The 15,099-nt window shown below is 34.9% G+C and overlaps 1 protein-coding gene across 1 annotated transcript in view; it reads right to left on the bottom strand.

Annotated features, from left to right (window-relative positions):
• The window catches only part of LOC124362265 (cadherin-99C-like), a 190,061-nt gene that overhangs the window by 41,375 nt on the left and 133,587 nt on the right, over positions 1 to 15,099 (bottom strand). The window contains 3 exon segments of the mRNA XM_046816618.1: positions 1,240 to 1,434; positions 1,545 to 1,763; positions 8,856 to 9,005. Of these exon segments, the coding sequence (XP_046672574.1) occupies positions 1,240 to 1,434; positions 1,545 to 1,763; positions 8,856 to 9,005 (564 nt within the window).

The following is a 15,099-nucleotide window of genomic DNA, read 5'->3' as shown; positions in this document are numbered from 1 at the left end:
ATTAAAAATTTACTAAAATGAGGATCTGGTAAACCCACACACCAGTAATGATGTCATATATAATCACACCAGTGCTTCAGGGTTAAAGTTTATAATGATTAGTTTTGCATATTATAAAATCATGGTTCAAGTCAGCCTGCATTCTTTACTAGGCCTCACTTGCGACTCTCTTAAATATCTCTTGCTTGTACCTCAAAAACCTTGAAACCTATTGTTCTTCTGAGCCAATTTACTAAACAGGCCCTGTGGAAAGTTATGACTTCTTTTTTAATAGGTCCTAAGTCTTAATGTAAACATTTGAATCCAATGGAATGCTCAAATTGACTAAGTTAAAACCAAACTTATTTGTCTTATATATCTCTTTAAGTCGTCTAACTAGTGTAATTTCAAAAACAGCAGTAAGGACATCCTACTTTGCATATTTTTAAGATATAGATTGATTTTTTTGGGTAACAACAAAATAAAGAAATTTTAATTGTGTAAGAGAAAGCTTTAAGAAAATTAGCATTTTAGAGAACACTGTAAAATTATTTTTTAATAAAAAAATACAATCAATAGTAAATTTATAGATTTATGATTTAGTTGTGTATGTTTTAAACAATCTGGATACTTTAACATATAATCACGGTATTCATCCCTATAATACATACAGTAAGAACAAAACATCAACACATTTTTGCTGTAAAATTTAAACATTCATACTGTGATATCAATAAAACTTTATAATAAACTATAAAAAATCAAAACAACAATGTTCAAGGTATTTTAAAATAAATTTGTTGGTTGGCTTTTGGAAAACTACTTTTGTAGAGTAGAAGAATTTTTTTTAAAACATAATCAATGTTTATTTGTAAAGTTCTAAACTAGGAAATTGAAATAAGAATTTTCCAAGCTCTATAATTTTAAAGTTAATTGTACGTTGAGTATTTGGTTTTATTTAGGGCCGTATTATACTATTTTATGGGGTATACTAGTAAGTATATCTACTTTGATCTAATATTGTAGTACAATAATGCTTTTATTACTGTTTTGTATTTCTTTAAATAGTTAATTTTTAAGAGATTGTTCTTACAGTAGTTTTAGATTTTGTTTCCCGTATTTTTAAATTTTAATTGTTTACTGACTTCATATTACAACTGTAACATGACGCCAATGATTTGTACAAATCTTTATGGCAATAAAATATTATTATTATTGTTATTATAACGTATCTGTTTTGTTGCTTTACATGTAACCTACCAAGTCAGGATCTGATACTCTCAGTTGAAGAGGATTGCCTTCATCATCTAGTATTTTTGTCCCAACTGGTGCGTTTTCACTGACAAGACCGTCAGTGGCGGAAGCTACGATCACTGGAGGGTTCACATCTACAGGCCTTACCAACACAGATAATTTGGCCGTTGCAAATCTTCTGCTTGGCGAGTTTTCCTCTGCCTGAAAACAATAATATTTTATCTCAAATGTTTTTTTTCCAATAAACTAGCTACGGTATGTTACCATTTGAATATTCATTCAAAATAGTACTGTACATAAAAGTAACTTGCCTTGACAATAATTTCAAACTTCTTGGTGACAGATGTATCAACAGCCTTGGTCTGGCGAACTGCCCCAGTTGTGGGGTTGATCTCGAAGTAGTCCCTGAAGGACCCAGGACTGCCGGAGAGGAAGCTATAAGCGATGGGAGAGTTGTTGGTGTCCATGTCAACTGCCTGGATCTTTTCTGGAGATATTGACAGTATTCCAGCCACCACCCCACTGGACACCTGAGTTATGACCAAAAAATGTAACTTTACTTTATTAAAGATGTATGGCATTTGTTCATAAAACCTATGGCACGCTAATACATATTAACATTAAACAGAATATTTGAGTAAAATTATTACTTTTAAGCTAGATAGAGAAATATAAGACATGTGTTTGTTGCTGTATGTAGTTGTTTGGGGGTTTCCAAAACAATTACATTGTAATACATCAGAAATGTCTTGCAATTTTGAATATTTTGTAAGGTGTTACGTTTACAGTAACAAATTGAAAAACTTCACTAATGCATTTGGGATGCCATGCAAACCAAGTCACTAATTGTGAATTCATCTGTACCAGTACCATCTGTGTGACAGTTGTGATTTTATGTAATTACTCATATTATGGTTTCAGCATACTATACAGCTCTATCACAGCTGATGTAACTAACTAGTATTTGTTTAAATTCAAACTGTAACTCTTCATGTTTATGAATGTTGTAAAAGGTGATTTTTTTATTGGTGCGGTTTTTTAAAACTAAATAAAAAAATGAAAAACAACCTGCATTGACATAAAAATGCATTTATTTGAACTACAGTGTCATGCCATTAACGTTTAAAAATGATTTTCTGGCATATGGGCTCCATTTCGTTCGCGTAGAAAGCCCAATCGAGAAGTCCAATTTTCGAATACTCTTTCCAGCAGCTGTGGTTGAATTCCGCCAATAACTCGACGAATGTTAGCTTCCAAGTCATTTAAAGTTTGTGGCTTGTCAGCGTATACTTGAGACTTAACATATCCCCACAGAAAGTAGTCTGTTGGCGTGATATCACACGACCGTGGGGGCCAGTTGACACTACCTCTAAACGAGATGATACGTTCACCAAATGTTTCTGCCAAGAGGCCAATTGTGTCGGTTGCGTGTGGCACGTCGCGCCGTCTTGTTGGAACCAGACATTTTCTAAATCCACTTCAAGTTCGTTTTAGCTGAGGAAAGAAAAAGTCCCGTAACATTGCCCGATAGCGTTGACCATTTACCGTAACAGCCTGGCCAGCATTTTCTTTAAAAAAATAAGGGCCAATAACACCACCTGCCCAAATGGCGCACCAAACGGTAAGTTTTTTGTGGATGAAGGGGCATACCAACAAATTCTTTTGGGTTTTCATCACTCCAAATCCGACAATTCTGTTTGTTGACAAAGCCGCATAACCAGAAATGAGCCTCATCACTGAAAAAAAATCTTGCCTGCGAAAGCTGGGTCACGTGTTATCTTATGTTGAGCCCATTCAACGAAATCAAGACGCTTGCGATAGTCTAATCGTTTCAGTTCTTGCACCAACTGAATCTTGTACGGATATAGGCGTAGATCCTTCCGTAAAATATTCCATAGAGTTGAGTAGCAGATCGCTAATTGCTGCCCACGATGACGAATCGACACACTTGCATCCTCTTCAACACTATGAGCAACAGCATCAACAGTCTCTTCGGTCCTTACTGTGCGGCGTCTCTGGCGATGCTTGTCAACAGGAGTGTGGGTATTACGAAAACGATTAACCAAAGCTCGAATACCTGACTCTGATGGACGATTATGAGGTCCGTAAATCGGACGAAGAGCTCGGTAAGTTGCCCGAACTTAACTGCGGTTTTCAAAATAAATTTGCACTATTCGCAAACACTCTTCTTTTGTAAGTCTGTTCATGGTTACTATACAATAATACGCACTAGACAATACAAATATCGAAATGACATAAGATAATAAACAAAGATCAGCTGTTTTATTCAAATTTAATTGTTGTGTTTAATAGTGGTGCCAACTTAAAAACCACACCAATAAAAAAATCATCCTCTATAAAATAAAAAAGTATCACATAACCATAAATGTATAAATACTGTTATTGCAATCACAGTAAGGTTTTTAGTCGTTATTTTTTTAATTTTCATAGTTAGTGTGTTTTAAGATACCTGAGCTTAAGAAATTAAATAAACTGAAAAAAGTATTATTGTTCTACTTGGAATTACATACATTTAAAATAAGTAGTCACTTTGGGCAATTTTTAACAAGGCTTAGGAAGAACACTAATTTGTTAGATTGCGTATATAAAATATAATGTATATAGAATGTAAATTCTAAAGACAAAATATAACTTAAAATTGTATGTTGAAATAAAATATGACCTGATAAAATTACAATAATTTTAAGTGTAAGAATTCTTATTAATATATTTTATATACGTACATATTATAAAAAATGTGTATTAGATATATTCAGCACTTTTTGCAAGTAAAAATGGTCTGAATGACTGATTTAAATACGAAATAGTCCTTGTGTTCTGATGAAAAAATCACATTTTTATTGGCCAGGGAAAGATCTTAAAGGATCAAAATAAAAAAAAATAATCTAACTATTTTCAGTTTTCTGATCTCGTTTTGTAAGTGTGAGCAAATATTTACACGAATTTCACCATATCATGAACTTCCTCTCATCCCTTTGAAATTACATCTAGCTCCATCATACTGCACAAATATAACAGCTGGTTTGGTACTTGTTTGTCCATAAAGTGATTGTTTTTCATTACCTTATAACAGAGATCTGAAAAATCAGCTGGAGCACATATCATATTTTTCTGTGCCCTAACCAGCGACGTAAACTAGGTTATTCAGCACCCGGGGCAAACACCTATTTTGGCGCCCCTCCCCCCCACCAATTGAACTGAAACTAATTCCTTATAACTCCTCTTAACAAGTGTGTTGGTGTGTCCATTCGGTACCGGGTGTACGCTACATTAATACTATCTTGAATCTTGATCTTAAAATACTCAACCTCAAGTTCAAAGTATATAGGCCTAAATATATTTGGTAAATAATAGAATACGTATTTTCAAAAACAAATAGTTTATTTCAAAACAACACCATTTATACTAAAACACTTATGATAGTAAATTATGTAAAATATTGATTTAAAACATTTAATTGTTCTTAGAATTTAACTTTTCGGGCTTTTCTTGCAGCAAATGTACTGACAATCTCACTGAAGCATAGTTTTGAGGCTACCTGGTGCTCAATGGAAATAATCCCTAGGTTTGTCAGCCTCTGTTGCCCTGTCAAATTCCGTAAATAATTTTTTTATTATTTTAAGTTTACTAAAACTTCTTTTCATTCGAAGCCACTGAAACCGGAAATTGTCAAGAAGATCCGTAAGGCAGTCATTATGTTTGGATATACATCCTCCATTTTGTTCACACACAAAAATTTCAGAAGATCAATCGAATTGGCTGTTTGGATATTTGGTACTAAATCCAAACCATGGTATTGAAACTTTCCACTTTCAGTTGCCAATTCGTCTTTGTCCAAGTCTTCTTTATATTTGGAGGCTAATTCAATTGCTTTAGCCTTTAGGTCATCCCCACTCATTGTTCCAAAGCTAGCTCCGTTGAGAAAACCAAACAAATGATTTATGTTTTTGAATAGAGTTGAATCTTTCTCTGAGTTCACAAAGAATGCGATCGACGATTTTCTAATAGCTTGCTGTTGAAATTTCTTCTCTTCTGAGAATTCAGGTGCTTCATCTTCGGCATTCTCATCAAACATGCGCTTTTTTCTTCTCTTTCGAACTACTTTGAAATGAGGATCAAGGCCAAGATTTGTTGCCATTTCTTTGGCTTCTTTCATTTGCAGCGTTTGAATAGTTTGCCCTTTCCGAGTCTAGTTCAGAGATCAATCGACTGATGTGTTTGGCCGATCTATGTATGGTGATATTCTCCACTTGTAGGAGCTTGTTCACAATGTCAATGCGGGTCAATTGCTTGTACCAAAAACAGGAGAGAACTATAAACTCAAACTGCTTGACATTTTTCAAAAGATTTAGCTGCTTCAGTTTTTGTTTCATCTGAGGTAGTTAGGCTGGTTTCTGAGGTCATTTAAAGCATTTATAATTTTACCTAGATGCTTGTATATAACTTGTACAGCTTCCCTCTTAGTCGACCATCTGGTGTTACTTTGTAGTTTTAGAGATAGAGGGACATGTTTTAATAAAACCTCCCATCTATTGGTCGAGGAAGCAAAAAAATTGTACAAGCAGTTAAGAGTTCCAAAGTATGACTGTACCTCCCTGACATACTAGCAGCATTTGCACCTACTAAATTTAAGGAATGAGCCGCGCAAGGCACAAAATAAGCCAGGTTGTTTTCGGCAAGAATCCTAGATTGGACGCCTTTGTATTTGCCAGCCATATTCGAACCATTGTCATAGCACTGGCCCCGGGCAGTTCTTCAAATCTAAGCCATCTTTTTTGATTTTTCTCTGAAATTTCTTGCGAAAGACCCAATCCAGTTTTTTCACCAACTTTTACAAAATCAATAAAACTCTCCACTACCTCCGGACCCTGTTCGGTGATTTTCACATAACGAAGGGACTTGAGACATTTGCTCCAAATGACTTACGTCGGGAGTACAGTCAAACATAATTGAAAAGTATTTTGAAGCGCTTGATGTCACAAAATATGTTTTCTCTGACTTTTCCTGCAATAATGTCTAAAAATTCATTCTGGATGAGCGGCGAAAAGTAACTGACTTGGCCTTTTTTTTATGGCGAAGAATGTGCTCTTTCAGAGGTGCATGGTAATGAGATACTAGTTCAATAGTGTTCAAAAACCTACCGCATCTAGGGTCACTGAAATCCAGGTTTTCATTGGAGCCTCGTAATGGGCTGCCATCTTTTGCTAGGTGTAAGATTACATCAATGATAGCATACAAAACACCCTTCCAGTGTGCCTCTTCAAGTGCAATCATGTCTTTGTAGTTCTTTGTCAATGCCAGAACGTTTACTTAAACTAGATTCTAAATTTTTCCAAGCACAAAAGCACTGTTTGTGATTTAAGGAGTTTCTCATGCTCAGGAATCCGTTCACTCAATTTCTTCCACTGAGTGAACCCTTCATCTTTGGCTAAAGCAGAAATCTTATGTGGATGTTGATGTTCAGTGTGCGAAAAAAGTTTGCATGGGATACAATACAAGGAATTGTTTGATTTGCTATAGACTAGCCATGTTCGATGTACTTTTAAGCCATTAGGCATAATTTTTGTAAACCACTCTTTAGTCAACTGTCTCCCATCTCTTAAAGTATTGTTAAGATCAGGTTCTATTTTCCCTTCATTCAATAATCTCGATACGAATAAAACATCTGTCTGCATCCGAAATGGTATTAGGCCACTTCCCGGATCTTTTAGATCAATAGATTTAGTAGACTCACCATGGGTTGGATCAGTTGTCAAACTCGTAGACGTACCATTATTATACTTTTGCTCCGGTTGAAACATCTCGATCTCTTCACCCTCGACGTCATCCTGGGTGACCGTTGGTACAACTGGAAGTTCTTCCAGCTGAAGATTTTCCGTACCAAGATTAGCATTAGTTGAAAACACGTCTTGGACTGCATCAGCTGATGACCCTCCATCTTCAAAAGTCCGTACTTGTACTACAGCTGATTTCATCTGAAAAAATAAAAAATTCGAGTTACCTTCATTCGATAAAATAATATTATTGGTATATTTGTCAATTTGTGGTAGAACTTAGCTGTTTAATTGTGCCGTATTTATCTAAAAGCATAGTTTAACGCTAAATTAAACAATACTGCCGACAAAGCATCTCCTACTATACTATTTTTTTTAAATAAATTATGACGTTCTTAGTTCTTGGTTAAAGCGAAATGTCGTCCTTCAAGTGTGACGATGACTAGATTTGCTGCTTGTTAGCGTTTCTAAGAAATAGCTTAAGAAGAAGAAAGCTTAAACCCTGTGTTCAATTATATATTTTTTAAACACAGATTCATATCAATAGTACGCTGCTACAGTTACAGAAAAGTTAATTATGATATATTTTTTAAGGTTTCAATAAGTTAATCATTAATCTGTATTAGTTAATAAATACAAAGTAACAAAGTACTGTATATCTATCTTACCTACCTTTACTGTTTGTTTCATTTAGCCATGATGATAGAAGAGACGAGGATTGATGTGCTTCTTTTTTTCTCTCTTTAGCTCTTTTGCGATTTTTCCGCACCAGACAGTTTTTTTCGACATGAACTAATATTCACAAACACGAAAATAATATTGCTAGTAACACTCAAAGAAACAGCTCCGCAACCACTTTACGTGAACCGAAACCACTGATGATGTATATAATGAAGTAGAAGTATGAACTATTGTCAACAATAGTAGTGCACAACTGCACAACATACGCAGTTAGTCTGTTAGTCAAGGTCAGGCCAGCGAGCATCGATGTGTTGTGTTTGTGGCAATGTGGCATGTGTGGTGCGGTGAGAGGGATGGGGGAGCTGCGGGTGGGAGCCGGGAGGGAAGGAAGTGTCTGACGCCGCGCCGTCCTAGTGAGTCATTCCACAGATAAACACAGTGTGCCCATACTCGTTCTGTACAAGTTCATGCAGACCGTAAACATGATTCGTAAATAGTCAGATAGCATTCATCATTTCACTTTGCATTTTCTTAGACTTAAATCAAATAAAAATAATAAATATAATGATTTTCTTTTGCAACACACCTCGCATTAAAAAATATTTTCAACAATTTTTATTAGAAAAATCTGTGGCCGTGTTGGCGCCCCCCCAAACAACTTGCGCCCGGGCACATGCCCCGCGTGCCCCCCCCTAGTTACGTCGCTGGCCCTAACCTCAAATTTTGTTATTGTTTCAGTAGAAGTAAATTTAAAAAATCACCTTTTATGTATTTAAACTTTACAGTATTACTATTTTGAGTTATTATGTAATAAAAATTTAATAAAACTAATAAGTTTTAATTTTGTTTCTCATATAAACGTGTATGTAAGCCCTCAATCGTATTTCCACGATTAAAAACCGATTGACACTGAAAACAATCATTTTTGCTCCTAGTAATGAATATTACTGTGATTAGAGCAGTATGATAAAAAAAAAAATGTTTTTAGGATAACGAGGGGATATAATAGAGTTCTTAATTTAGGCATCCCTGGTGTTGCTGCCGCACTCACGTTTTACAAAGTATTTTTAAGAATATTTTAACGATAGTTTTGTGGATTACTCATCGTAGTGTGGCCCGCTCTAAAATCTACATTAAATAACTTACGGTCGCATGATACTCTGGGTTGACACAGGCGCCGTCCACCGACATGCAGCCTCGGTAGATGAAAGAGGGGTCCTGATCATCATCGTCCTTCACGTTCACTGTCAAAGTTGTTGTCGTGGTGAACCTCTCCGACTCGTTTCTGGCTCGATCCTTATAGACATCAACATATCTCACTTATAGCTCTCACGCCCAGCAATATTATTATACTTACGCATTACTATAGCATACACCAGGTACGGTAGTAAATTACAATTATGTATATAAAGTTTCATCTCTATTACCTCGCATAATCATTCCCATCCCACCAATAGATGTAATCTTGCAGCTTTGTACAATAAGAGTAATAAACTGTATGAGTTAATTTTGCATCATAGTTAAACATTATTTCATACAAACATATATTTTTTATATCTCCATATAAAAATATGTATTTTAAATAAAGAATGTTTACTATAAAATATGATTGAATAAAACCTAATACAAGAACTTACGAAAGAAAAAAACCGATTACAGTTATTCGTGTATGTTTAACAACCAATCAAAGAACACAACTATAAAGAATCTAAAATTGCAAATAAACAAAATCAAATAAACTACTTCTTAATGTTTATTTGTTAAATTCTTCAGAAAGTTAAACCTTATTTATATGAATTCATTTATATAAACATAAAAGGTGGTAAATATATGAAAGATAGCATGTAAATACAAGATGACATATGTGTGACATCATATGTATAACACATCACTTGATAATTATGAATGACAGACACACTTTGCAGTTTCCTACCAACTCATACGCTGATATGTAACTTGACATTTCAACAGTGTAATTTAATGAAGCACGTTTCAGTCTTATAGTGTTAATTTCTCCAATGATGACCTAAGCTAGGGATGATTTCCTCACTAACTCTTGTTATCATTTGAATGATGAGAAAGTTGAAATCAGGCGGCCATTTCTTATCTGTTTCCTTCCTGTTTCCCTTGCGCCTGGTTTCTCACGGCGCGGCGGCCTCACAAGTAATGCATCCTAGGCATTTGCTGCTGGTGCCTTTTATTGCCAAGGGATAACAGTACCATAAGTGCTGCATGAAGTGTATTTTATTGCTGTTATTTTCAGCATTTAATAACCTAATAATGGGAACAAATTAAAACATGTTTAATAAATATTTTATAAACACATAGCTATCTTATTATAAATATTGTATAAGTTATCAACTGATAAACTACAAAAGAAACAAAATCAACATTCAAAGTTCCCTTACACAACTTTTTGTGTTACAGAGTGTGACGCTGATAAAAAGATCTGTGGATGTTTTAAAACTATAATACTGACAAATACTAAGACAAATATAATTTAATATCTTTAAATGTAGGCCTAACTATAAAATATCTTTTGTACATGAGCCGCTATTATTTAACAATAGGCTACAGTCATGAACACTTACTGACTGCACATAATATGTTCTAGAAATAAGTTCTTTTTTGTGTTTAAACACAATACTGTGGAAACATTTATAAAATAGTACAAACATAAATAAAAGTATAATAGGACATTTGGCCCGAAAACTTGAAACCCTTTCAAATCGTCAATAATAAATTTTATTGCAAATATAAATAATTTGTTCCTTTTTTCCTTCTTTACTCTATGGCTTGTACACAGCCATCTGAGCCATGTAACCTAAACTCCCGTGATAAACCCAATGAAAACACAGTATTAATGTTAATGTATGTGAAATATAGTTATCATTTAATTTTTAAAATATACCCACCAAAAACGAAAGAAGATAGAAACGTACATTTTAAAGAGATAGATACACTGTTTGCAAATATTTCCGCAATATAGACTGTCCCATACAGCGACCACAGAACAATATGTTATTCTATGACAATGTGGGATCAATATGTTATTGATCCCATCTTATAAGTGCGTAAACAAAGTTCCCAAATTATACGTGGTGGATTCTCTCAGGTTATAGTGCTTAATTACTATTGAGTATATACTTATTAAACTATATGTACTTACTTGTCCAAAACTTTTGTCCAGAATAAAACACAAACACAGAAACGTTAACCACATCGTAATGGACTTAGTTGAAGAGAAGAAAATCAAATTAAGTTAAATTGTACATTGAGTTCTAATATTTTGACCTTTGATATGCCATTGCAGTACTTTTCCATTGGAAAAATTTGATTTTTCCAAAAATTTTATTATTTTTATTTCTTAGCATGCTAATACGTTCTAGCTTTGTTAGAATGCCATAAACACACACTACATTTAAAATTATGTTATTATAAATAGAATTGTGCTAATTTTGTAATATGTCTGGTAATAGGTGTAGGAATTTTATAGTTAAAAAATAATGTTTTTTTTTTATTTATTATAACGGAGTGCTGCATCTCACAGTCAAATCCTCATGCCAGTGATTGTTTCATTGTGTTGATTATATTATGTTGTTGAAATATTCTGTTAATGATCGTGTGAAAGCAATTTTTTACTATCCATAATTTCTTGTAAAATCTGTTTATACTGAGAGGTTAGGTTCGGAGCTAACTCGTGAAATGTGAACATACATCCCCACGGATTACAAATGACAGTCTCTAGATCCTGCCCGGAGACAGCGTCTTAAGAGTACTAATCCTTCGCAGTAGCTGAGCGTTTAGTTGGAGTTTTAAATCCTGACGATGTTATAAGCATTTATACACGCTAAAAAATAACATCTGAGCCTAGCGTGAAGTCACTTGAGACACAGACACATGCTACAGCTTCAGATTATCAACATTCAAAAACTGTTTCATGGTTTTAAGATTTAATAGTTATGAAATTGAAAGAGATTGAGATAAAAACAACCATGATCAGAAATTTAATCTACTCGTAGACATAGATTTAAACATGTAGGGAATAATAGTATATTTCATAACGTGTAGATTATGAGATGCTGGTCTACTTGTAGGGAACATGTGATTAACTTTCGGACATATACATAGATTTAGTAATATTTGTCCTACCTTTAGCATATAACCACAACACATCTAATATATTTCATATTAGAAGTAGTAAAGGTGAAACTATAATAGTTTCTACTGTGAAAATACCATAAATTATAATTAAACTAGCAGTTACCCGCGGCTTAGCATACTTTTTCTCAGGCTTTGCACTAGTATGAGACCGTCTGTTTCGAGTAAATAAGATTTTCGACACCAATGTTGAGTTTGCCTTGTTTCCCGATTAAGAATACACAAACGTATACTATACACACAGATCTGTCATACGAAACTGCCATGGGTTTCCGTAACAGTCTTTATATTTACAGTAAAAGTTACATAGTAACTCTCTCTTTTATATATGAGCTCCTAGCAGTTACCCGCGGCTTAGTACGCATTGTCGTTGGCTTTGCATTTGTATGATCACTGCTGGATCGAGTGAATTATATTTCTTAATTATATAGTGTGAATTATACAGTAAAATATCTATTGTTTAGCTGCAGTTGAGGCAAGTTATACTTGTATAAGGTAATACGCGTTGGTAGCTCACAATTTTATCACTTTAATGATACTAATAAAAACAGGCTGTAGTTTTCAGAAACCACAAAACCTAATACTAACAGTGACCATGCCCTCTATAATTGCAAGCTGATAACACTGTAAATTATTGCCTTTGGTATCTGTAGATAAGCTGCCAGGCCAAGAGTTTAAACTGAATTACTCACTTCAGTAAATAGGGGTTTTTGTTAATACCAGTTTAAGGTGTAAAACCCAATTTTCAAGAAAAAGACTCGACCAACTTGAGAAGGTAAAATGGGTGTATCCGGTTAAATTCCAGTTTCAATGCAAACATAAACGTGCTTCATTCCTTATGCGTTTGTAATATATCACTTTATAAAAAAAAATCATAAAACATTAGTCAAGGGCATATTCAATGCATATTTAAAGATGTATGTTATCAAGATGTTAGCTGCAACCTTGAGTGAACTAATTGATAGCCAACACATTTACCATTGTTTCATACACGAAGGGTTATACGTTCTTAAAATCCATTATAATAAAACAGTCACTAATTAGAGGAATAAGGAATTTAGCCTACACCTCCAAGGTCTGTGCCATTGGATGAAATGTCCTGATATTTATGATCCTGATATAGGTATATCATTATATTACCATTATTCTTTATTGGTGTTGCTGGCTTTGATTAGAGTTTGTGAAAAAAGAAAAGGCTCTCTTACCACGAAGTTGCTTTATTTTGCCTTTGGTCGTTTTAATGAGAAGCGCTTTCGTTTCCAAATGGTAGGGCCATGGATGTTTAGGGAGAAAGACCGATTGAATATCTGCCTGTCCAATACTGCTTCACTTCCTATTGCTATTTCCTTCTACTGCCGGAGTTAGGGGCTCTTCTCAATAAATAACATTGGCAGCATTCGGCCTCGGAGTTGAGGAAAAAGGTTTGTAGCTGGCAAATTCCATAAATCGTTGGTTTTGAAATAGACTGAGACAAGCCTGGAGTTTTTGCCCTATTTCGTCTGTCACCATTGTGATATCCTTGACATGAGAGCTCCACAAAAGGGACTCAGGAGATTATCCCTCTTCTATTCGGCTTCCTCTTATCTATATTAGGGTTAAAAGTCTGGCTAATCAACTTTCTTTCTTGATTTATACCTTCAACCTGTCTTCCTTAACATTCCTTGATTCCTTCCTTAGCATTTTTAGATGCAACTGATCCACAGTGCATCTGATATTCTGATTTTGTACAGTCTGACCAGATTGAGGTGTTTCTTCCATGCATCAGCATTGTGAATAGAACATCAACGTAGCTTCAAATCGACGATCTTTTCAGCACTGGCATGCGGCATGAAGTCCAAGGCACGCCCGATTTACGACCTTTGTAGAGAGGATGTCGAGACCCATGACATTCTTTACAGCCTCGGGATCGTATCTCTGCTTCCGATGGGCGTTGCCTGTTTACTGTTCATTGTTCTACTTTCAGCGGGCTTAATTTTCAAAACTCAAGAGAGTGTACAATCATACTCTAGAAACTGACAAAAACCATCCATAGATTTCCAATCTCATCTTCCCCTGCAGCTTAAGATCTAAAAGTTTTAAATTTAATTTTTGGCACTACCTTTCCGCCAATAGCGCAATCATCTTTCTCTATCCTAAACTCAAAGACCGAGTCTCGTCGGACATTCCTAAATTCCTTTAACACAGTTGAAGGAGTGGAAGCGTGCACATTGTTTAACAGCCAGACTCCGGCAAATTTAAACACTGCTTTAAGCGTAGCAAGGCTGCTTACTGAGAGCCCAATGAAATCAGTTTCCACGTCTAACACGAACAGAGAAAAATATAAGAGCCGAAACACCCTCGCCTGAGGCTAGGCTCGAATTAAGTTTATTTTCTGGATCCTTCAAGTATGTAAAGTCATCCCTCACAGTTAACACATTGAAATGGATTGCCACATGAAAAAAGCTTCGCTGGCAGAGAAGAATAAGACAAATTACTCCCGTTGCTAGTCATAAACAACGTATGATACGTAGCATCCAGATAAAAATAGGAAATGTGTATTTTTATGAAGTAGAAGTTAGATCTAATAGAGTGAAGACAGAAAAGGGAGGACAACTAAGATACCAGAGTATAGAAAAAATAACTTTAGTTACAGATAACACCAAGAGAACAACTCAGGTTCTTTTCGAAACCATGTCTTACTTGGAGCTGTCGTTAAGTTAAGATGACTCCGAAAACTCACACATATGACTAAAATTAGCTCAATATAAACATTTACTATTCAGTAAACTCTGTAATTATGTGTATATAAATCTGTCTCAGTTATATATTTGTGTGGAACAATGTTCTCAGTTATTGATTTGTTATGATATAAAATTATTTTGATGCCCTAAAAATACTAGGCTATATTTTGTGTGTTTTTTAAGTAATCTTCATAGGATATACACTACAATCTGTCTAACCGGACGTGACTAGATGACAAAAAAATATGACATAATCCTCACAACGAGAAATTTATAATACGATAGTGACTTCGGTAATCCCTTTGAAGGGAAACACGCCATGCTATAACAAGTAACGGGTGTGCGTATCACCTTATTACTCATGACTGAGTCCTAAAGTGGGCAGTATCAACGAAATAATCCTGAGAAAAACAGTCAATGCGAGATCAGCTGATAAGATCTCGCCGCTGTAATTAGCTGATCTCAGTGCCTACGCGTCATTATCACGTTTATCTGTGCCCGCGTCAGTT

The sequence above is a fragment of the Homalodisca vitripennis genome, chromosome 5 (assembly GCF_021130785.1).
Source record: "Homalodisca vitripennis isolate AUS2020 chromosome 5, UT_GWSS_2.1, whole genome shotgun sequence".
NCBI lineage: Eukaryota > Metazoa > Arthropoda > Insecta > Hemiptera > Cicadellidae > Homalodisca > Homalodisca vitripennis.
Note: the sequence above shows the minus strand (reverse complement) of the source record. Positions and strands in the feature narration are given on the sequence as shown.